The following is a 22864-nucleotide window of genomic DNA, read 5'->3' as shown; positions in this document are numbered from 1 at the left end:
AGTCTGTCTCAAACATCACCTTACTGCTTTTTGACAAAATATGTCTTATTTATATATGGATTTCAAGCTAAGTAAAGTAATAATAATTTCAGTAATATTTGCAAAATATTACTTTATATTAAGGGAGATGACTACTAATCTGAGAATAAATTTCCACTGTATTATTGATACAATCACTGCTTAACAAATCCTAAACACCAACCCTATTTTTAAAACATATACATTATTTAAAGGCAGTATTGCCTTTAAAGAAAAAAATCCAACCACACATAATATTTATCTGGGAAGAGGTAATTAATTTTATTGAATAAAACAATGTTCATATAAAGTAAACATCGGTAGATAGCTAAACCCATTTACCCGCCACCAAACCTATGTTAGCAAAAGCTGTCTTAATATGATAATACTATGTATTTGTAAATTAATAATAAAATAACTGTCAGTAACAAACACTTGCAAAAAGTAATTATGTCACTCACCTGATATCTGAGCAAGCACCGCACAAGTCCAGTACAACAACCTTTAACCACTCAGATCACATTTCTTTTGAGAACAGGATGGATATTAAAAAGGTAATTCCATCCTGAAGTAACAGTGTGCAAAATGGGATAAAAAAAGATCCACCCCCCCACACCACGTTTCAGCTCAAATGCTTTCATGCTACTATTTGTTACACAGCTCTTGTTAACTTGGTTTTATTCTATTCAGCACACTTTCACAGTTGTTACTGGATTAAAATGTGCCTGGCCTGACAATGAGACAACAGCACTGTTGCAAATTGTTATGCAACTCACTGTCTGCAAGGGTGACTTGTAGCTTGTTCTTTATTCAGCAAGTGCCAACTGCATGTTTAATCAATGTCACCACTCACTACAGTGTGCAACTGAGGCGACTGACATTCCACTACTCAGATTTGACTGGCTGCTAAGTTATGCAACGCTCTGAAGAATGCCTTGGAATCATTTGTCAGATGCTTTGAATGCAGGTGTGCAACACTCCTAAACCTACAGCACACACAAAGAACTTTGTTTTTTTCCTGGATTCAATTGTAAACAAAGGAACGGCTATCTGCTACTATTTGGATTTACAACACAGTGGCATGAGAAGAATATCATCTTCAGAATTCACAAGATAAAAGAGCATGTTAAATGATCATTTAACTGGAATGTCTTGGGAAAGAGCTACATACACAGGACAAGCAGCCGGAGATTTTTAACTGCAAGACTGAATGGCATATTCATGGTCAGCACAGAAAATGTTTCACCTTAAGGAAGAATGCAAGACTTAAAAAGGGAGCAAACATACAAACATGTGTTGGATATACAGAGCAGGGCTTTCTGTCCTAACTAGGGATTGTTTCAGTGGATAACTGAACAAAGGCCTGCATCTATTAGAAGATTTTGTAATAGTATTGCATCTTCATCTTGATTCATCAAGAAATTGTTCATGCATGTACACAATCTCCGCTCTGAGTGAAAAGAACAGCCTTCCATGAAGATAAGGCTGTTTCTCCACTGCAGTGAGGAGTAAGCAGCATGTCTGATGAGATTTTATTCCTGATGCAATGTAGGGTAAGAGAAGCTTTAAACAAGTCTTTGTGCAAAAACAATGTATTAATTTAGAATTGTACCAACGTTTTTTAATATGAGCAAAAAGTCAGATACCATGAGACTTCGATACAAAAACTGCTGTAACATACAATGCCTTTCTTAACGTTATGCGTAAACTAGCACGTCTGCTAGATGCTAAATTCCGATTCGATTAGGAACAGAATTTTTCACTGGCAATGTTTAAATCAACAGACAGAAAACACCCAATATCAAAACTCAAGTAAACTTTCTACATATTTGAGGCAAATGCTGTCAGATGTATTTTGATACCACAAAAGCAACAATGTATATTTTCATGGAGGGATGATAAAACATGTAAATCATGTTAACATCAAGATTTAAATGAATTACTGTTGCTGCTATACTGCGCGCAAACATCTGTGTAACTGAAGAAACTCATTTCAGAACCGCACTTTGTAAATTTTTATTTATACTACCAATATGAAACAGTAAGGGTATCCTCTCTCTCTCTCTGTCTCTCTCTCTCACTCACTCACACACACTCATGGATTCTCAGACACAAAGCCACTTTTTCACATGGAAGACAAACCAATTCATGACAATCAGATGAAAATGTGCATCTCAGTTACCTTCCAAAACCTATCATAAACACCTGGGTATTTCTGACATATCTATTATGGGACTCTCCTTGGAGTCACATTTTGAATCAACTTTGTTTTAACACAGGAAATACAGCTTTTGGTAAAGGAGAATACAGGTTGCAAACACATTAATGATACTGGTTATTTAAAACAGAACACACATTTAAACCTTTCCGCAATAAAACTTGAGCAGTCTGTATTAATTTTTACGTTCTTTCCAGCCAGATGCCGGAACACTGGTGAAGATAGTTGCAGGAAAAATGAGGAGCTCTGCCATCACAACTCTCGAAGATGTAAAAAAGCAAGAAGAAAGTGAAGAAAAGGAAGAATCTATTTTAGCTATGTTGGGAATAGTTGGAACTGTGCTGAACCTATTTGTGATTGTTTTTGTGTACATCTACACAACACTTTGATGTTTTTACAGCAACTCTGGGCATACAGTGGAGAGACCAGCAATGGCAAGATGGATATATGAACACTCAAGACCCAACAGGAAACAAGAGCCTAAAAAAGATCAAACACATTCCAGAGTGAAGTGCCTAATTAGAGGCACAGCATCAGTGACCGCAAATAAATCTGCAACCCAGCTAAGTTTAATTATGTAAATGAAGACAAACATTCAACTGATGAAGCTCTAATACAGAAAATGCATATGGTATTCTGCTGCCAATGAATATGCAAGACATTATTAATATAAAACAAATTAAAACATAAGAGATAATGGTGCCATAAACCTTCCTACAAGATGTTTTATTTACGTGATCTCCATTATGCTTTTGGATTTCTGACTATGTACCACTGTGTAGGTGACAACTGGGTTGGAAAGGAACCTGGTTCATTTTTAAACCATCAATATGAGGTGAAATTTACACAGTTGTATAATAAGTGTAGAAAGAAGTACTGTATTATGAGCAAATAAAATTTTAATTGTCTATCTTTTGCAACACTTTTAAGTCTCTTTCTGCTAACAGATTTTCCAGATATTTTTGCCTTTAAATAATTCTCATCCAGATGTAAAATATTTCTGAACAAAAAGCAACATTTAAAAGTAACTTCTGTATTATACAACAGAAACGTCAATAAGTCATTTGGCATGAATGAGCCAAACCTTAAATTTGACTTGTTTTAGGAAAGGAATATACTGAGAATAATTGAAGTTATGAACTAATGGTTTTTTGGGGGAAGAGTCATTTTATTATTATTCCAGTTCCAAGTATTTTTCATTAATGGCCCAGATTCTGCATGAACTTTCACATATTTACTTAAAATTCCATTGCCCATCTAATTCCTATCTGTACACATTTACTCTAAAGAGTATTTAACACTTTTGAGGAAGCATACAAACCTGTGTTCTGGTACATGCATGAACAACTCTATATTTTCAGATTCTACTTGCAAACCTAAGCTTCTGTTCAAGAGCTATGCTTTATACTGCCATATTCTCCTCTACTTGCAGATTTTAAAAAATCACAAAGGTTTACAGTTCCATACCTGGAACTTTGATACGTCAACTTTCAAAAAAAAATATTCACATCTGAACACAGACCACCTTTGAAAAACTAATATTTTAACACAAACCAGGAGCCCTGGACCTAATATTTTAAGCATTTTTAAAAAGATACAGAAGCATAAATAAGGCAGTTATCCTTCACTACTATGTAAACTTTTACATAGCAATTTTATTCAAAAAGGCATACAATCACTTTACAGATGAGGACCCTGAAATCTAGAGATAAAGGTGGGCTGGCTACAAGTATACCACATTCAAGCCCATTTCTCTATCCAACAAACTAAACATTAATTTCAACCATTTATTGTTAACAACTAAATGTTTGGAAGACAAGCCAAACATTTGGGGCTTGGAGACATAAAAGGATCAAGGAGCTTCACTTCCTTGGCATGTCATAGAGAGGTTCCTATGGCATTATGGCAGGAAGAGAGAAGAGGGTCTTGGAAGAAGACACAAACAGAAGCTGAACATAAAGAGTCCAGAAATGAACCATTCTAATCAAAATGAAGGAAATGAGCATAAGACCACAAGAATGCAACATACCGGTGTATAGGAAATGAAAAACTGGTAAGCATATAAATTCCACAAATAAACAAAGCTCAGGGTATGTTCGCATAAGGAAGGATGAGAGGAAAAGAGGACACGTAATAAGCCTATGCACTGGGTTACATTAAAAGCTGCTTAAAATGGTGCTGTTTTCAAGTCATACTCTTTTGGGATATGGTGAGGACATTAACAAAAAGGGCATGCAAAGGAGTTTCTTTAAGAATACCCCTAAAGAAATGCACTATATGCACCAACTTTATGACCAGTATTAGAGAAGTCTAAGGCAGCAAAACTGAATGTATAAATCTTGGAATGAGACAGGGAGTCGGTCAAATATTTAGAATATTTCTTAGTTTCCTCTCCAGAAATCCTACTATATTTTGCTATTAAAAAGAGCCCTCCTGATGAGATTTTATTTATATCCCGCCCTCCCCATACGGGCTCAGGGCGGCTAACGGCCAATAAAAAAACAAGATGTAAAGCATTAAAACAATAATGTACAATGAAATCTATAAATTGCAAATTTAAGAAATCTTTGGTGGACATGGCGCTCATAATGCTGGTGCAGTGGTGTCTTCTGCTATAGAATCTTGTTTCCCAAAGTGGTCAACCAGATGCCCCCAAGATACTCATAAGCAGGATATGAACATTTTCCTGCTGGTGCATACCCCCTCCTCCCAAGATATGGGTTCTTTTGACATGAGCTTGTCCAGGCACTATAACAAGATGTGCATAGTATTAATATTTATCAAACTGATTGTTATCTTGCTTTGAGTTTTTTTAAGAGCTAACATCTGTAAAGACAAGAGGAGAATGGATGGTGCTTAATCAGGCAGGGAAAGCAGCCTATTCACTTAATTTTTTAATATATATTACTGTAATTTTTTTTCCTCTTCAGCAACTGAACTTTTAGCAGAAATTTACATACTTGAAATGCGTGTTCTGCATTAAAGACAATTTTCTACTTTACTAAGATTTCAGAATATATATTTTAAGTAAGCAAGCTGAAATAAATTCTGAACTATGGTGAAATATATCGATACAACAAACACGGCATGGTGTGGCACATGTGGGAAGTAGTGTGCTTTCACGTAACTGGCCATTTAGAGCTTTACAGGTCTGAACTAAATTCCAAAACCAACTAGGGTAACATGATTTGACTTCAGAATTAATGTAGTGTTATGTTTCTAAAGAGGCAAATGTCAAAAGATGTATTCATAGGCATCAGTTTAAAACGGGGTAAGTTAAGATATTACAACAGCTATTTCTTCAGTCACTTCTGAACCAGAACTTAATTACTGCAGAAGGTACCATACAAAAGCACATTTTAACCCAAGAAACCCAAGCCAAGGCATCTGCAAAGCAAAAAGTAGCAACTTTCAAACTTGTACAATTCTCACTGCAGTTTCAATGTATGCTCTATCCATTCACTGCTTTTGCTAAGCCCTACGAAGAGGATATGTTTTCCTCAGTTCCCCAACAAGGCAGAGACCCTCAGTGTAAGAAGTAGCAGTGAAAATGTATCACCTAGGCACTAATTGTGTCAGAAACCTTTAGATGAAAAGCAAGTATTGTAAAAGTTTTCAGGTTAGTATGCCAGCTGAATGAGTGACACCAAATAAATGTTACGTGTTAAACATGAAAAAAATTATAATCAGTGTTACCAGTCACTGGAAAAGCATATATCTGGGAAACTTTTGGATAATTCTGCCAAAGTAAGCACTGTCTTACAATTAAACAAGGGGGAATGAATACCAATGCCAATTTATAATTTAAGAATGCAGGCTTTGATTAATTTGTGCAATTAACTGATTAAGCCACTCATCGAATGTGCCATCACTTTATTGGGGAAGATTTAGAAGTCATTGCTTCAGTAAACTGATGCCATCTACAGACCAAAAATGTTAATTTTTGTTGTTGTAGAAAGCAACTGTGTTGCTAGTTAACCAAATGAGGTCTTTCAGATGAACATTTTATATGTACATATATCTATGTATATATACATTTCTATGTATCTGAGGAAGTGTGTTGCACACGAAAGCTCATACCTTGAATAAACTTTTGTTGGTCTAAAAGGTGCCACTGGCACTCAAAATTTGTTTCACTGCTTCAGACCAACACAGGTGCCCACCAGGGTCTATTTTAACCATAGAAGAGTGGGCCTTAAATGCAGCATGCACATTCGATGCAGATGTGATTAACAGATGCTTGTTAAGTAGAGATTTTGGATTCAGAGACTCTCTCCACCACCATCCCTTTTCCTGATGCAACCTTCTGCCCCAACCAAAAGAACATTTGACAGTTAGGGATTTCTTGGAAATGGCATTCAATGCTATGCAGGGAGCTATAGGTGGAAGGAGAACTGCTTGCTTCTACAACTCTCACATGAGTGGACTCTTCTTGCACAAGAGCCAGGGTGATTTTCCCACTCACTTTCCTGCAGTGCTGTGTCCCATGCCATTATTGATGGTTACCTAACCACAGCTAGGGACACAGGGGCTACAGCAAGAAAGGCAAGGCAGCAATAATCCATTCCACAAGTAGAGTTGTATTTCTCTGGATACATGCCAGTAAGACACTTGTAATATAATGCGATGTAGATATAAACTGTATAAAAAGTTACAAACATTTGTATTAACACAAACATAACTACATTGTTATTTTTTATGAGCAGTATCTGAATGAAAAAAAAGTGTAGAATGTAATTAAGGATTTTTTAAAAAACTGGAATAGCAAAAACTTCTGGTAATCTTTCATTATATGACAAAGTTTGCATTGGGTTAAATAACTGTCAAAAAAAGATGTTTCTGTTACAGTAAGATTTGAAGCTGGTTGGTAAGAAGAGAAAATCAGAGTAATAAATTATGCATTTTTAAAGCGCTCTAAAATCCAGAGGGAATAAAGGCATGTTATAGTCTTATAGAAACACATAGACTTTTATTACAGCACAGGATTCATGATAAAAAAGGCTTACATTTGAGGCACTGGAGGGTGCTTGTAATGTATGTAGTTGGAATCTGATGTTCTTTATATTCTGTGTTTGCAACCTAGTGCTGCCTTTGTAAGTTTCCTTCAATCCTCACAGAAAGGGAGGGTATAAAAATTTCTACTGATAACCATACCGTTTTGCACAAGAACTCTGCTTTGCTGTTCAGATAGGGATGTAACGCATTCAAAAAAAGAAGAAAGCCTTTATAAAAAGACTAGGAATAAGGCCTGTTGAAGAGAAAAAAATACAATGGCGTCTAGAAAGAGGCTTTGGGCAAGTGCCCCCCCCCCTGCTGTCTTCCTAATCACCCAAGTGAAGGCATTCATTCCCCACCACCACCTCAAGAGGAGCTGATCTTTGCCATCTGGAGAGCAGTTGTAATTCTGAATGATCTTCAGCCCTCACCTGGAGATTGACAACAGTGGTTCACGAGGAGGAAATGGCTGGTTTGGAGGGTGCAGTGTATGGCGTACTTGTCTGAGGTCCCACCCCTCATCAAACCATACCCTTTCCAGGCTCCACCCCTTAAATCTCCAGGAATTTCCTAACCTGGAGAAGGCAACCCTATCTCCTTCCTTTTAACTGCCCCTCTGACTTCAGCTTTCCATCGCCTCCTCCTTCCCTGCAGCCTCCACCTAAAGAAAGGACAGTCTCTCTCCACAGTGGTGGGGACCAAAGCAGCTTACATCATTCTCCTCTCCCCTTCCCTCCGAACAACAACCCTGTCAGGCAGCTTAGGCTGAAAGTCTGTGACTGGTCACTCAGTCAGTTTTCACAGCAAGAACCTGGGTCCGGCAGGCCGTGCTCTGAAACCCTAACTCTACGCTCTCCTCAAACTTCACCACAGAATCTCCAGGAATTTCCCACCAACCTGGAACTGGCAGCAATAGTTAGGACTGGCCCAGTGAGTTCTCCCTCCCTTTCAGATAACATTGTTTATCTCTCTGATAACATTGTGGGTCTTACGCACAAGACTTCAATCTTGCTTTCCCTCCCTATCTCTCTCTCTCTCACTATCTGGCCTGTTGGTACAGGACACCCCCCCCCCTCTGTCTGTTTCCCTTTCAGAGGAGGACAGGGAGGAGTCCTCAGCCAATCAACGGAGTCCTCAGCCAATTGAGAGAAAGCCGTCCCTCTCCTCCCTCCCTCAGCCAATTGTGATAAGGCTTTCTCTATGGCTCTTTCCTTCTCCTCCATTCCTCAGCCAGTCTGGGGAAGGCTTTCTTTCTCTCATCTGCAAAGCAGAGCTACAGACAGCTTAGCCAATGGGAGAGTAGGGAGAGCCATAAATGTTAGAACCAAGGTTGGCTGTTTTTGACTGACAGAAGCAGCTTGGCTGGCTAGCAGCAGCCACTTGGGCGGGAGAAAGGAGTGGAGTCAACCAATGAATTCTCCTTCAAAGGCCAAAATAGGATTTGAAAGGGCCTCCCCCACTGCCTTTTACTGAATGAACGGTGCTTGGTTGCTTTTCACTGATAAGCAAGGTTAGCAGCAGCAGCCACTGCCTAGCAGTTTCCTCATCTGTCCTGGGGCTAGCAGTGGGTGGGGGAGAGCAGAGTCAGCCAATGTGATGCAAGAGCAGTTGATTGATGGTTTGACAGGCCAAAAGTTGATGTACCACAGTCCCATCCAGTTCCAAACAATGAGGGAGCTCGGATTTGCCAAGACAAAACAGCTTATATATTTAGATATTTATTTATTTAGATATAGGATATCTAAAATGTTATGTTGTGAACTGAAGAAAATTGTTTCACTCAGCAGCATTTAAACAATTCTGCTAATATATCTTAAAAATTCAATTAATATCATTCTTTCATAACCTGAGATCTGTGGCAGTATAAAAACTATTTTCTGCTTATGGTTATTCTAAACTGCTCAAGTCACTGGTAAATTATACCATTTTCACTCTTATGATGGCTCTGGGCATTTAAAGACAGAAAAGAGTAGGAGCTTGGACAGACAGTAAGCTCTGTACTGTTTATGCCACAAACTTCTGCAAAATCAGACCTTCTACACTTTACTTCTCTGCAAAACATGCAAGCTGTCCTCACAGTAGTAGGAGAAGTAGTCTGAAAGAAGAATGAGAGGCTTCCATAAAAAGCTCAAGATACTTGTACTATCCATTTACGATCACTGTCTGCAATCCAAATATGACTCAGCCAAGGTACTTATTTATATTTGATTTTATGACTTTAAAAAAATTGGAGAAAATGTTATCATTTAATTATAGAATGGGACAAGTGTACACAGCTATCTGTTCAAGTGTAGCTGGCAAGTATACACAGCTATCTGTTCAAGTGTAGCTGGCTAAATAGTCTATGATCATGAAAGAAAGGAAGAAAGAAGGAAAAGAAATAAAATAGAAAAACAAAGGAGCAGAAGGTGGATCCTGCATTTCAGTTTAGGGCCTAAGGTGATCTGAAAAGGTTGAAGATGAGTCCTTCAACCTGTCACTCTCAATAAACCACACAAAAGAGGCAATCTTTTGTGGAATTGACTTTAAACAACTGTCTGAATTTTATATGAACGTTAGAAGTAGATACTGTGGAGTACTGGCTTCTGGACAGCTGTCTTTGACAGAGTGTGCAAAGGGGCAAACTAAAATAATGCAACTTCAAGCATCCTTAATTGGAGATAGCATGGAAAACAATGATAACATGGCTTGGGACCAGGCTGTGAGATTTAACAGAAGCCTAAGATTGTATATTAGATTACTCATTTTAAGCGAAATTTATCACTGCCATAGCGAAAGTAGTAATGGTACTTAAAAAAAAACCATACTGGTAATGTCTGAATTGCAAATTGTTTGGGGCAAAATACATTAGTCTTAAGTATTCTGTAAAGATCACACGAGAAGCATAGAGTGAACTGGAAAGAATAATGAAAGAGAACTGAAGCAATTAAATACCCAACAGTGAATCAATTTTAAGGCAGCTAGAGATTCTTGGCCAAGGGGTTGGGGTGAAGACAAAAAAATTGCCAGACCCTTCATACTCTGCCTTTTAAAGCAATGAATGTACATTAGCAGAGTATGCTGATGCCAGGTACATATAACAAATTCTGTTCACATGTGAACAAATGTGATCAAGGTAACCAGGCTTAACAGCAAAAGACTGGCTACCTTCAGGATAAAGGAAGACTAGATATAACGTAAATGCAAGATTAGAACTACATATGCTGGCTGAATTCAGCTTTAACAACAAAAGATTCTGACCCTGAACCAGGATTTTTTTAGGCCCACAGCAACTGATCTGAACTGACACATATAGCCACCTTTGTGTGGAATGGGCTGTGGAGAAACGCCATCTTAGTTAATGGTGGTGCTTAGTTGGGAGGGAACATGAAACTGCTAAGGCAGGCTTTGTGGCCTAGCCTTCCCTTCACTCCCTCCTCCCTTCCAGAGTTAAACCATCAACTCTAGGGGGAAAGCCTCCTAGAGGGGCAGGAAGTTCTTTTTTTTTATTGGAGTGAGGCGGGAAAAGGGCAGTTCTTGGCTGGCCCTCAAGGAGAGAGGTTGTCAGTCTGTGGGCTCCTGACTGTGGGAGAGGCCTTCTCAAGAGGGAGAGGAGTAGTGGACTCCAGGCAGTCAGACCGAGGATGTCATCCACAAGACAGGGCAAGTTTAGACCAGGGACAGGAGAATGCGTTTAAATCCACCTTTTATTTGTCCTTCTGGTTGCTGTTCGGGTGCTGTGCTAAACTGTTACATGCAACTGTTTTTTTTTTCCTCTTTTTTAATTAAATATTTTTACTGTTTTGAATGCTGGCAGTCAAACTTTGTACCACATAGATCCCCAACCGCTTTAGACCACGCTTCTTTATGAAGGGGGCCCCGGGGAAAGGGGGAAGGCATGTAGTTGGATAAGGTGCCAATCCTCCAGGGGCTCCCCGAAGAAGTGCTGTGGTCTCTGTGATACCCAAGTACAGGGTGGCAGAGGACCTTGAGGCCTGGCCTCAGAGCTGGAGAGGGGGATTGGGAGTCCTGTTCCTCTCAATCTGAACCCCTAGACTGAGCAGGTGGTGGCAGCGAGCCCAAGTGGCTGGAGGAGAAATAGCTCCCTCCAAAAAGGGGAAAGGGGTCTGGTAGGCAAACCAGGGCCGGTCCGTCACATGGGCAACAAGAAAAAGCCCCCCTTAAGTTCTGAACAAGAATGAAAGAACAATTAGCATGGCATACTTTTAGCTCTGAATGGACCTTAGTGGTTCAAATATTTTACTTAGTTCACTCTATCTCAAAGCATGAAAATAGCTTTCTATTGCCTGCAGTCCACTGCTAGATGCTTTTAAGGCTCTAGTTGTTGCACACTTATTATTTATTAAAAAATATATCCTACCTATCTCCAAACTGGAACTGTAAAAATAACTAAAGTACCTAATACCATCCATCTCATCAATAAAAACCATTAGCAAAAACACATAACACATTAATAGGATCTGTCATAAAAACTTTGAAACTTATATTAAAATGAGCCTAACACCTCAGCATGAAAATATATAGCAAGGACAGGGTAGCTTGGCAGACCCTTCCAAGTCTGTCTCTCTTCATTCTCAGTTGGTCTGAATCCCTAGTTACAGCTCAACACTTCTGAAAGCTTTCAAGTGCCATGCAGACTGTAACTTGCCCAGCACTGTTTTTGTTATCTGTGAACTTGTAAATGAATTCAGGTTTACTGAGTTGCATATGATGAACCACTCCTATCCAGAGTTCCCTCTAAGCTAAGTTACTGTGAGCTAGCTCACAATTTCTTAGCTTCCAGCTCACACATTTTTGTCTCAGCTCCGGAAAAATGGCCCTAAACTAATTTATGCAGTAGCTCACAACTTTAATGCCAGAAGCTCACAAAGTAGAATTTTTGCTCACAACACTCCACAGCTTAAAGGGAACATTGCTCCTATCTCTATAAAACAGTTGTAGGATTAACATACCTATATAAATATAATGATCACAGCTGAGGACTTTATTTCATGAGAATTCAATATATTTTAACTATACTCTCCTACACCCACACAAACACAATAACCAAAAAAAGTCCTATGCTGAAGAGCCTTGGTGCACAGAGAGAAACATTCCCATTGTCATTTATAACTAAAACTTCTTGCCCGGCTGGAAACTATTCCAACAGGTTCTCCAAACATCATGAGCAGATTTTCAGGGCAGCAAATATTTAACCTGCTGACAGACTCCAACAGCAATTCTAAATTACAGACTGGATCTTAGCATTAAACATGTAGCATCCTGGAAGTTTTCACTGTATAACTGTGACTAGTGAGTATATGATTATTTTACATAATACATCATAAATAATATTATTTTACATAATATATTCTCAAAAGACAGAAAAGAGCAACTAAATCATAATTCTATTCCTCCCCCCTCCAGTCAAGCACATTCAATTTCAAGCGTCTCATATTTCTCACACATTTTACAGAAACTTTAAATGTCCCACTTGAACTTGATGGAATTCTTTTAAGCAACTTTCATAAACTTCTAATTTTAGAACATGCAGTTTTATAAAACAAACAACAGCACACTACCTGAATCATTGCGGAGATAAGATGACATTGCTGGAATAAGACATGATTGACTAAGTAGTTCTAGCAGAACTGATGGAAGGGCATTGCTGTTTTGTCCTCTGCTTTCATGACTAGACTGGACATCTCCATTTGATGTGCTGCCTGCAGGATTGATGTAACTAGCCAAAACCTGAAAGTTTGACAATCATGCATCAGCATTATATTACTAGTGAAAAAATTCACGTCCACTGGTAAACTAACCACAGAACATAAAATGAACTGATGTATTATTATTCAGGCTCTTGCTATGTGCAACATGCAAAATATTTGAAACTAAAATGGCAAAATGTTTTCAGTTATTAAGTAAGCCAAACATTTAAGAACAAAATAAACTTTATCAGCCAGTTGTAAAGAAGAATTATTATTGATTTAATTCAAATTGTAAGTAAGTAGTTCACATAGTGAAAATAACCTCAACAAACATCCAAGTATCACCCAGAACGGTGTCCGTTCCCCCCCCCCTGTGATAAAACATCAGTATACATGCATGCCCACACAGATACACAAAGAGCAAAATGAATGTCTCTTTTCTTCAGACCAAGCCATTCCCTCAAATGGTGTAAATTCTACTCTCCCTGACCCATAAAAAAGAGGTTCCTGTACTTCATCACAAATTACTTTTTAAACTTTCAAAAGTTGGTATGTCATGCAGCAAAAGGAGCTTGTCTGAAAAGAAGCAATAAAGCTCAGAGGCAAAAACAGAGGTAACTCTGAACACCAATCTATTAAGTACCTTTTGGAAATGCCAAAGAACTAGACAAAACTACAACTTAGTAGCCCCAGGGCTAAAAATAATTTATTCAGCCCATAATTAAAAACAATTTTGGTAGCATGAAGAAATATTGTATCACTAGGAGTAAGGCCCATTGTGAAGAAAAATACAAGGGGCTCTAGAAGGAGGCTCTGAGTGCCCGCCACCCTTGCTGTCTTCCCACCCACCCAAGTGACGGCATGGACTCCCTCCCTGCTCCTCAAGGGAAGCTGATCTCTGCCATCTAGACAGCAGTTGTAAATTAGAGTGATCTTCAGTGGTCCCCCAGGAGCAAATGGCATTGTACCTGTCTGAGATCCCATCCCTCCTCAAACTCCACCCTCTCCAGGCTCCACCCCTTAAATACCCAGGAATTTCCTAACCCGGAGTTGGCAACCCTATCTCCTTCCCTTTATCTGCCCCTCTGACTTCAGGTTTCCATCGCCTTCCCCGTCCCTGCAGCATCTACATAGGAAAAGGACAGTCCTTCTTCACTGGGTTGGGGGGGGGGGGGACCAAAGCAGCTTACATCATTCTCCTCTCCCCTCTCTGATCTGAACAACCCCATGAGGCAAGTTAGGCTGAAAGTCTGTGCATGGTCTGAAATCACCCAGTCAGCTTCTACAGCCCTCACCTGGAGACTGGCAACAGTGATTCCCCAGGAGGAAAGGCCTTTCCTTCAGACACCTGTAGTGATACCTTAGGAATGTCCAACCAACCTGGAAAGGTATCACTAAAGGCCTCTGGGTAAGTGCCCCTTCAGCCTTGTTGTCTTCCCACCCACCCAACTGAAGTCATTCACTCCCCCCACAAGGGGAACTGATCTCTGTAAAGGGGGCTGCCTGTATCTGCTGCTTTAGAACTGGCCCCTCCCTGCTGTGAATGAACATTATTTTTGTATCAGTTGAAGAGAAGGAACTGCTACTGTTTTGTCTCATGAGCATATCTCTCGTAGTTTACTGTTTGCTTTGCAGCAGCAAAGTTGTTTGTGGTAGTGGGGGGAGATGGACTGTCCTGCACTTCCTACAATGGGCCGAGGAGAGGCAGTAGTAATCAGCAAGCCCCCAGGAGAACCTGTTAGCAGAGAATTGTCTCCCCCAAAGGTCAGTGGCCTTCTGGTGGGGTTCTTGTCTGATGGGCTGGCAGTGGGCGGGGGAGAGCAGAATCAGCTAATGGCATTCCAGAGTGCAAGCCAATCCTGCGTAGGCCACATGCAACCAATGAAAATTCTCAGATTTGCCACCACGGTTGGGCTTTCATTTATTATTGATGATGAAGATACCTGTAGCAGACAAGTGACATGCTCTTCCTCCAGTCTTTGTTTGGTCAAAGCTTGTTCCACATCCCATCCAGAAGCTGTGGAACCAGTTCCAAACCCAGTGCCTTTAGCCCAGTAAAGCTGTTGTTCTTCTGTTGCAGCATTATTATGCGTGCTGGACACCTGTGGCTAATAAAATGAAAACAGGTCATCCAGCTATTTGGGATTGCTTAGATTTCATATTTTGGAATCAGATCTCTCTATTCTGGTGCTTGAGTCACGGATGCAAAGCAGTGAGCAAAGTGTTGCAAGAAAGACATTTGTTCAAGTCCCATCCTCAATGCCAAACTATGTGATGAGACCTGTTCGAACATTAGAATCTTGCTTTTTGGAAGCGCCATACAAGTAGAGAGAACTGTAAATTTCACATCAGACTTCACTTAATAGTCACATGTAGCATGCACAAACTGTTCCCGATTTTCTATTCAAGCTAAATTGTACTTGGCATAAAACAAGTGTGGGGTATGCATCCCAAGTCCATGGCAAACTGAAATCCTGTAATTTGGAGATTTGCACATACCTTGCCAAATCTCCTTTTCTGGCTAAGGAACGAAATATATTTTTAAACATGGGAATTTTTATAGATTTTTAAAGAAAATTTTGATTGGACAAAAAGAAATGAATGAAGCAAAATTCTGCATCAGAATTACCAGTATTAACTGCCAACAGGGGATGGGAATTTTACTAATTTCAGATCAGACCCCATTTTGGTCCCCTTGCATCTCCATTGCTGAGGCTCCCTGGCCTTCAGGAACAAAATTTCAGGGGCTCCACAAGCTGCAGTAGTAATGGGGGCGCTGAAGAAGTCCCAGTCTGCCCTCTGAAAATTCCTGGGGATGGTTTGGATCCAGTTCTACATCTTAAAGCAGATTGAAGAGCTGTCTTAATCAGCTTTATCCATGTAACCCATTTAACTTCAAGCCTACAGCATATTCCTCAGGCTCCAACATAAGATTTGGAGAATTAGGTTGATAACATCTGAACCATGTCACATGCTGACAGAGTTGGACCAAACTTTCTTGGATTTGACTATTCAGCCTTGGAACAAAGACAAAGCTGATATCTGGTCAACTAGCTCCAGGCTACTACACTCACTGTTAAACCCCACAGTGCCTATACAAGCAGCACCTGCAAGATAGTAGCCGTTTAGATTTATTCTTTAGAATGGGCAAAAGAACCTTCATTAGAGATTTAAGGAAGTGGGGACATGCACTTCAGGATGTGGTAGATGGTTCAAACATTATATATGGTGACAAAAGATAAAATGAGAGTTGTGATAAGGTTCCATTTGGTAAAATAATCCTCTAGTGAGAACAGAATTCTGGGAGACTACTACTGTATCATTCTAACTGTTCAATTATTCTGGAGCATTAAACAAAAAAAAAAGGTATTATTTTAAATGAGAGTATTTTCAAGTCCACTACAGTAACCCTACACATCAATGTACATTATGTTTCATTGAAGACGTGTAAGATTTAAGCCTATGGGAGCTGTATTATCTCTATATTGTTAGAAACTTAAGGAATTTTATAGAAGGCATTTTCCACATGCTACAGCCTTAAGATTATTTTAGAAGATACCATCCCCAGAAAGCAAACATGCATTTGGTAGTACATTAGTACTGAAAATTTGATATAAACAGCTTAATGGCAGGGAAAGAAGACTTTTGAGACTACATTTCTGAGGTAATGAATCCAAAGCTAAACTAACCTCTGACTGATTAGGACTAGAATTGGGAACTCTTGGAGCATGGTGGCTAAGAGCTGACAGACAGGCAAGGATGAGATGTACTGCCCCAATTTCCAGTGCCATCCGCCTAAGGAGGACTCCATCATCAGTAGTCAAAGGTGTGGTGCTGAACAAACTGCGCAGCACATGGAATGGAAGGGTTGGAAGAACATTAGCTGAAGGAGATTGTAGAATGTGACCTAGATGGAGAGAAAAATACACATTGAGCATTTCTGATATAAGGAGTTAACATACTGAATTATTCTTTAAACAGGTTACCGGTATTTTCAGGTTGTTAAAAATTAGTTCTGTTTATTACAAACTTCTTTCTACACACAGGTAAGAATTACCCCAGTGGGACAAAAATGTAGAAATATACAATTCAACTTCCAGTATAGACTTGACTGAGAACACAATATTAATGTTTTCAAAATGGACACATCATATGGAAAGCTCATTCATTAATCACTCAATTATTTGCCATTTGATTAACTATGAACCTTGTTCTTTCTGGGTTCTGATAAACGTATTGTTTCTCCTGAATACAGTGTATCATGGATCACTCATGCTCAACGCTTGCCATGGCACTATTATATGGATACTACATTTTAACATTCAGGATAGTTTATGAACCTTTGTGTCACTACAGTTCTGTAGATCCTTTCCAGATTTTAAATTCTATTAGCGTCAGGAAAATTAAGGAGCATTACTAGGTGCATGAAACTTCATTTTACAAACACAATGGTAACATACAGACTTTTCTGTATGTTATCAGTCATAAGATTTATTCCTGCTTAAAAGGAATACAATGAAATCATCTTTCAAAACTTTCACCATTTGATACATAAACCACTATGAAATGCCTGAGTACAAAACATTCTTCAGGTTTACTAATGGAAATTAGATAGGCAGACAAGGGTTGTTGTAGACTCTGCTCCACTAAGGACAATATGTCCTGCTGTCAACAGATGTGTCCTGCTGGCACAAGAGGCTCTTTTACCTAAAGTATGTACCTTATGCCATTGAAATGCAATGACACAATACTGTATGTGCTTAACTCTCAAAACACTCCACCGATTCAATGTTGGCTTAAAGCTATTTCTTCCCAGTGCAGTGCAATGTTTTCCTAATCTTTTAACCACAGTTAAGAGATCTGGAATCCCCTGTAATCCTGAATGTTCCCTCTTCCCAGCAGATGTCCTGCTCCCTTTTGGCATTACATTTTTTTAGAGTTTACAATTAATCTTATATAGTTTTAAACTAGAGTTAAACCAGGTTTTGAATCTGGTTTGCAGAGTATGGTTAAATGGTAACAATGATTTTGTTACACTTAGATGCAACACCACACCCGACTTAATAATGAAAAGGCAAGGAACAGAAGGATTCATATGGGAAGGAGAAGAAACGTATGACCCTAAGAGCTCTTCTGGCTGCTTAGCAATGCTTATGGGAACAGGAAAATATTACAGCAGCACTGGGACTCGTAATATGAATTTGGGATGATAATTTATTTACCCAAGCAAGATGAATTACTCAGAAAATATAGTTATTTAGTAATACCGCTTGGATAGGTCTTCAATACTAGATCAGACCAGTCCATGTCACATCTTTGCAATAATTCCTGATTCTGAACTACAACAGATATGTACATTTCATTATAATAAACAGATTTCTGTTTTATTTTCATTCTACCAAGGAAAAGCAAACCTTTCCAAATAGGCATACCTAGCACCTGGAAATACAAACAATATTGCCATGTAAGGGAAATATAAATATTGAACCATTGTCCTTGCAGACCCACACTCACACATTAGGATGACCATAAGGATATGGAAAAAATATTCCCATCTACTGGCAATACAAATACAATTTAGAAGTTATTCAGAGAGAATTTATATGCATCAGCATTCCCACACTATATAAATGGAAGTTCGCAAAAAGCAGAATGACAGTGGTCAAGAAGTAGGGAAATGTTTTGATTACAATCCGGGATTGCCTATACACACCAATTAGAAGGATTATCTCCCAAGAAATTGGGAACCTTAGGCTCAATTGTCTCCCACCCTGTGCATAACGTAATAAAAACTGCAACACAAACCTAGGGAGAGAGAAGCAAAAGCAAATAAATAGATAAATCCAGGTGCTAGCTAATATTATTTTTTCCTCTCTTGTTGAATATGATAGCCCGCCTAAACTTGGATAGATCCAGATGACAGGAATATGAGAAATAACCCTCAGATGAAGGAATAAGCCAGTGCATAATATTTAATCTTTGCAAGGCCATCAAGATCTGGTTTATTTGATGAGAAAGGATAGCAACCACCTCAAAACCAGTAAATCTGAGCTGAAAGGTTATTGCGCCTGATCAAGGTTTCATTGGAAGCCCTGGAAACAATGTTCTTTTTTTAAAATTAAAATTCTATCAGTCCTGATCAATATTTATCCTAAACAATGAAGGAAGAAGCAAAAGGTCTTTCCATAAGGACCATGTTTGACTTTAATATACTTTGGTTCCAAAACCAGAACAGATTGGGAATTCCACAAAAGCCAGTTCTATGTCTTGTCAAATACTTGTGAACTTGTACACTCAAGAGAAATACTTAGTAGTAGTCCCCAAATACACTTAATAGTTACAGTACATACTTCCTTCACCATCATCTGTAACTCCCAACACCAATCTAAGCAGACACTGGGCATGTTTCCTCTCTTTAAGTAGCACCTCAGCATAGCCTGGGAGGCGAAGAAATAATCCAAAAGCAGCCAAAGAATGAGCAGGTATGGGAGACATAGTTTGGACTGTTGATTTGATTGGTGGTGGTTCTGCAGCAATTGTTTCTGGGGCTTCATAAACCAGTTCTCCCGACTGTTCAATGGTAACCCATTCAAACTGATCACTGTCCTTCTGCTTCTCCTGGGTGGTGGATGTAACCACTGGAGCACTCACCTTCAGGAAAAAAAGAAGATGCTTAATACTGTTCTTTGGAGCAGCCATTTAGAGCACTTTTGTTACACTGTCACTAAATAGTTCATATAGTAATCATTTAACAATTAACTATTATTATTTCAATAGAGCATTCTCAAATAATTATTTTAGACTAGAAATAAGTCCCATTGTGAAGAAAAATACAACGGGCTCAAGAAAGAGGCTCTGCCCGAGTGCCCCCCCTTGTGATCTTCCCACTAACCCAAGTGAAGGCATTCACTCTCCCCTCCCCCATGAGAGCCGATCTCTGCCATCTGGAGAGCAGTTGTAATTCTGAGTGATCTCCTGCCCTCACCTAGAGATTGGCAACAGTGATTCCACAGGAGGAAATGTTTGGTTTGGAGGGTGGGATCTATGGCATTGTACCTGTTTCCCACCCCTCCTCAAACCCTACCCTCTCCAGGTTCCACCCCTCAAATCTTCAGTAATTTGCCAACCTGGAGTTGGCAACTACTAAGTCACACTGGCTGTCATAGGGGGGCTGCTACTGAGCAGGAGCAAGCAGCCAGGCCTAGTTAAGTCATGCCACTCAGGTGGCATCAAGTCACCCAGAGGATGCTGCCAGGCCTAGGGTAGCCAACCTCCAGATGGAGAGATGGAGCCTGAGGTTAATCTGAGATTACAAATGAATTCCAGACAACAAATCTCTCTCCCCATCCTGGATAAAATAACTGCTTTGGAAGGCCGACTCTAGGGCAGGGTGTCAAACATGCAGCCCAGGGGGCAAATTGTGCAGAAAAATACAACGGGCTCTAGAAAGAGGCTCTGGGCGAGTGCCCCCCGACCCTTGCTGTCTTCCCACTGACCCAAGGGAAGGCATTCACTCCCCCCTCCCCCCACTTCCAGGACAGTTGATCTCTGCCATTATTTAATAGGCTCCTATCAGGCCGAGCAACTGGCTCTTGTCCACTTCTTTCTCTCTCTCTCTTGCTTCCTTTTGCATCTCAGCTTGCTTTACAAGGCTTGCTCCATCACACAGGAGCTACAGAGCAAAACCTTGATTTTCACCATTGGCTGAGGCTCCTCCCCCTCCTGGTCCCCTGGGAAAGGAAGGAAAGATCCACAGCTTCCTCTGCCCAGTTCCCTGGATCCCATGGGAGAAATACAAAGACAGGACCTTTAAGACCCACAAGTGTTAATGTTTTAAGCATATTTTATTTTAAGCTTTTTTTTGAAAAAAAAAATCTTTAGTCATGTTTGTCTGCGTCCTTTAAAAAGTTTATGTCTCTGCTACCTAATCTTAAAAAGGTACACACATGACCCGGCCTGACATGGCCTGGCCCAACAAGGTCTCATTTATGTCAGATCCGGCCCTCATAACAAATGAGTTCAACACCCCTGCTCTAGGGCATTCTATGCAGCTGAGGGCTCTGCTTTTACTGGAAGAAGCAACTTTGGTTGCCTAGCAAAACAGCCTCTGTCTAACAGCTTTCCCAGGCTGAGGGGAGGAGAGAGTGACAGAAAAGAGGTGGCTGCCATGGCCTCTGAGGAAATGCTTTGTGAATTTCCCAGCAACCTGGAACTGGCAGCCGTAGCCAGGACTAGGTCCAATGAGTTCTCAATTAGTTTCTCTGTCTGTTTTCCTTCCAGAGGAGGAGCCCTCAGCCAATTGAGAGAAGGCTTTCTCCAGCTCTTTCCATCCTCCTCCCTCAGCCAATTGAAGGAAGGCTTTCTCTATGGCTCCTTCCCTCCCTCCCTCAGCCAATTGAGGGAAGGGTTTCTTTCTCTCCTCTGTGAAGCAGTGTGATAAGCGGCTCAGCCAATGGGAGAGTAGGGAGAGTCAGAAACTGCCAGAAGTAAGGCTGATTGCCTTTCACTGACAGAATCAGCTCAGCTGGCTAGCAACAGCCACTCAGGCAGGAGAGAGGAGTGGACTCAACCAAACAATGGCAAGCAAGTACTCTTGATTGAAGGTATGATGGGCCAAAAGTTAATGAAGTGCTCCTCCAACCAATGGGAGAGCTCCATTTTGCCAAGATGAAAGCGCTTTCAGTTCTATACGATAGGCAGATTATGAGAATGCTGGTTTCAGACTGAAATACGGAATTTTAAAAACTTATCATAACAAAAGAGTATAAAAGTAGTGAGGATCGCTTCCAGTATTAGAATTATTGGACAATTCATTTTAGCACTAAATCTTAAATTCTAAATAATCACTTAAGACACAAACAGAACCAAAACAAAACTTAAAAATCATCCTTATATTGATAAAAAATGTACTCACCAGGCCTAGAATAAATTATAAAATAGACTATACTGTCTTGATTTTGGAGTTTAGCTAAATAATAATCCTAAATGACAGATTTTTAAAGCTTTCAATAATGGTTGGGATCAGTGAATCAGGGCAAATGAAGAAGACCAATAATATTCCAGAGAAAAGTACCAGTTACATGTGAAAACACAGGAACATTACTGAGGAACAGTTTACAAAACCCATCTTCCCAATCCAGATTTGCCTCACATTTACAAAGATTCTGATTACATTCTAATTAAAGAGATTAACTATGTATCTGTACAGAGTGTGTGTATGAGTGTAAATGAAAGAGAATCCTGTGCCTTCATTCTGCCTCAAATATTCACTTGCCTACACAGTCTCCTCATGCACATTTTCTCAAGACATTGAACACCAATATCAGGGACAAAAGCTAGTCAAAATGAAGACTTCCAAATGGCAGCCCCATTCACAAGTTGTGTGATGCCTACCACCTGCAATGCCTAACAGGACTACCTTCCTGTCTTCCAACTGACATCAATGAGCTACTGCCTACCCCGCCCCCCCCCCCATATATTATTTTATATTATTCCTAGCAATTCTGGGCTTTAGCTCACTCAGCGCTTCTGAAGAAGAGGCTAAGAATCAGTGTCTTAGTGCTTGATTCCAAGACTTGCTGCACAACTGTATGATTGTTGCTAGGTACATGGTAATAAGAGTACCTAGTATACAATATTTTCACTGTACTAAAGTGAAAACAGATGACCCAGTTTATCACTGATCTCATTTGAAAGAATTACTACTATTGTGCAGCTAAGCTTGCCCAAACAAGTTAAAACGATTAGGACAAATCAGGTAGAAGCTTGGATCAGTATTGAACAAGAGTATGTTTTCCCCTTCTCTTTGAGAGGACCTTTTTGGTCTAAATGTCAGAAGAGATCATATTCTATACCAGCAAATCCCTTCCTGGAAAATTCATTAAGAATATGGGATAAGCTAAGGAAGTGGATTGCGCCGGGTATTTCCCTAGTAGGTAGCTTT

The 22864-nt window shown here is 39.8% G+C and overlaps 1 protein-coding gene and 1 long non-coding RNA gene across 3 annotated transcripts in view; one reads left to right on the top strand and one right to left on the bottom strand.

Moving 5' to 3' along the window:
- Window positions 1-22864, bottom strand: part of BIRC6 (baculoviral IAP repeat containing 6) — a 224539-nt gene that overhangs the window by 57416 nt on the left and 144259 nt on the right. For both annotated transcript variants that reach the window (XM_060244345.1, XM_060244352.1), the window contains exons 62-65: window positions 19272-19572; window positions 16611-16828; window positions 14865-15029; window positions 12793-12961 (exon numbers count right to left, since the gene is read on the bottom strand). In XM_060244345.1, the coding sequence (XP_060100328.1) occupies window positions 12793-12961; window positions 14865-15029; window positions 16611-16828; window positions 19272-19572 (853 nt within the window). The remainder of the gene's footprint in view (window positions 1-12792; window positions 12962-14864; window positions 15030-16610; window positions 16829-19271; window positions 19573-22864) is intronic.
- On the top strand, window positions 621-2606 carry LOC132587107 (uncharacterized). Its single transcript, XR_009556403.1, has 2 exons — window positions 621-1571; window positions 2434-2606. It is a non-coding gene; the product is annotated as an uncharacterized LOC132587107 (long non-coding RNA).

Source organism: Heteronotia binoei, chromosome 1 (genome assembly GCF_032191835.1).
Source record: "Heteronotia binoei isolate CCM8104 ecotype False Entrance Well chromosome 1, APGP_CSIRO_Hbin_v1, whole genome shotgun sequence".
In the NCBI taxonomy this organism is placed as follows: domain Eukaryota; kingdom Metazoa; phylum Chordata; class Lepidosauria; order Squamata; family Gekkonidae; genus Heteronotia; species Heteronotia binoei.
This window is presented reverse-complemented; position numbering and strand designations above follow the sequence as displayed.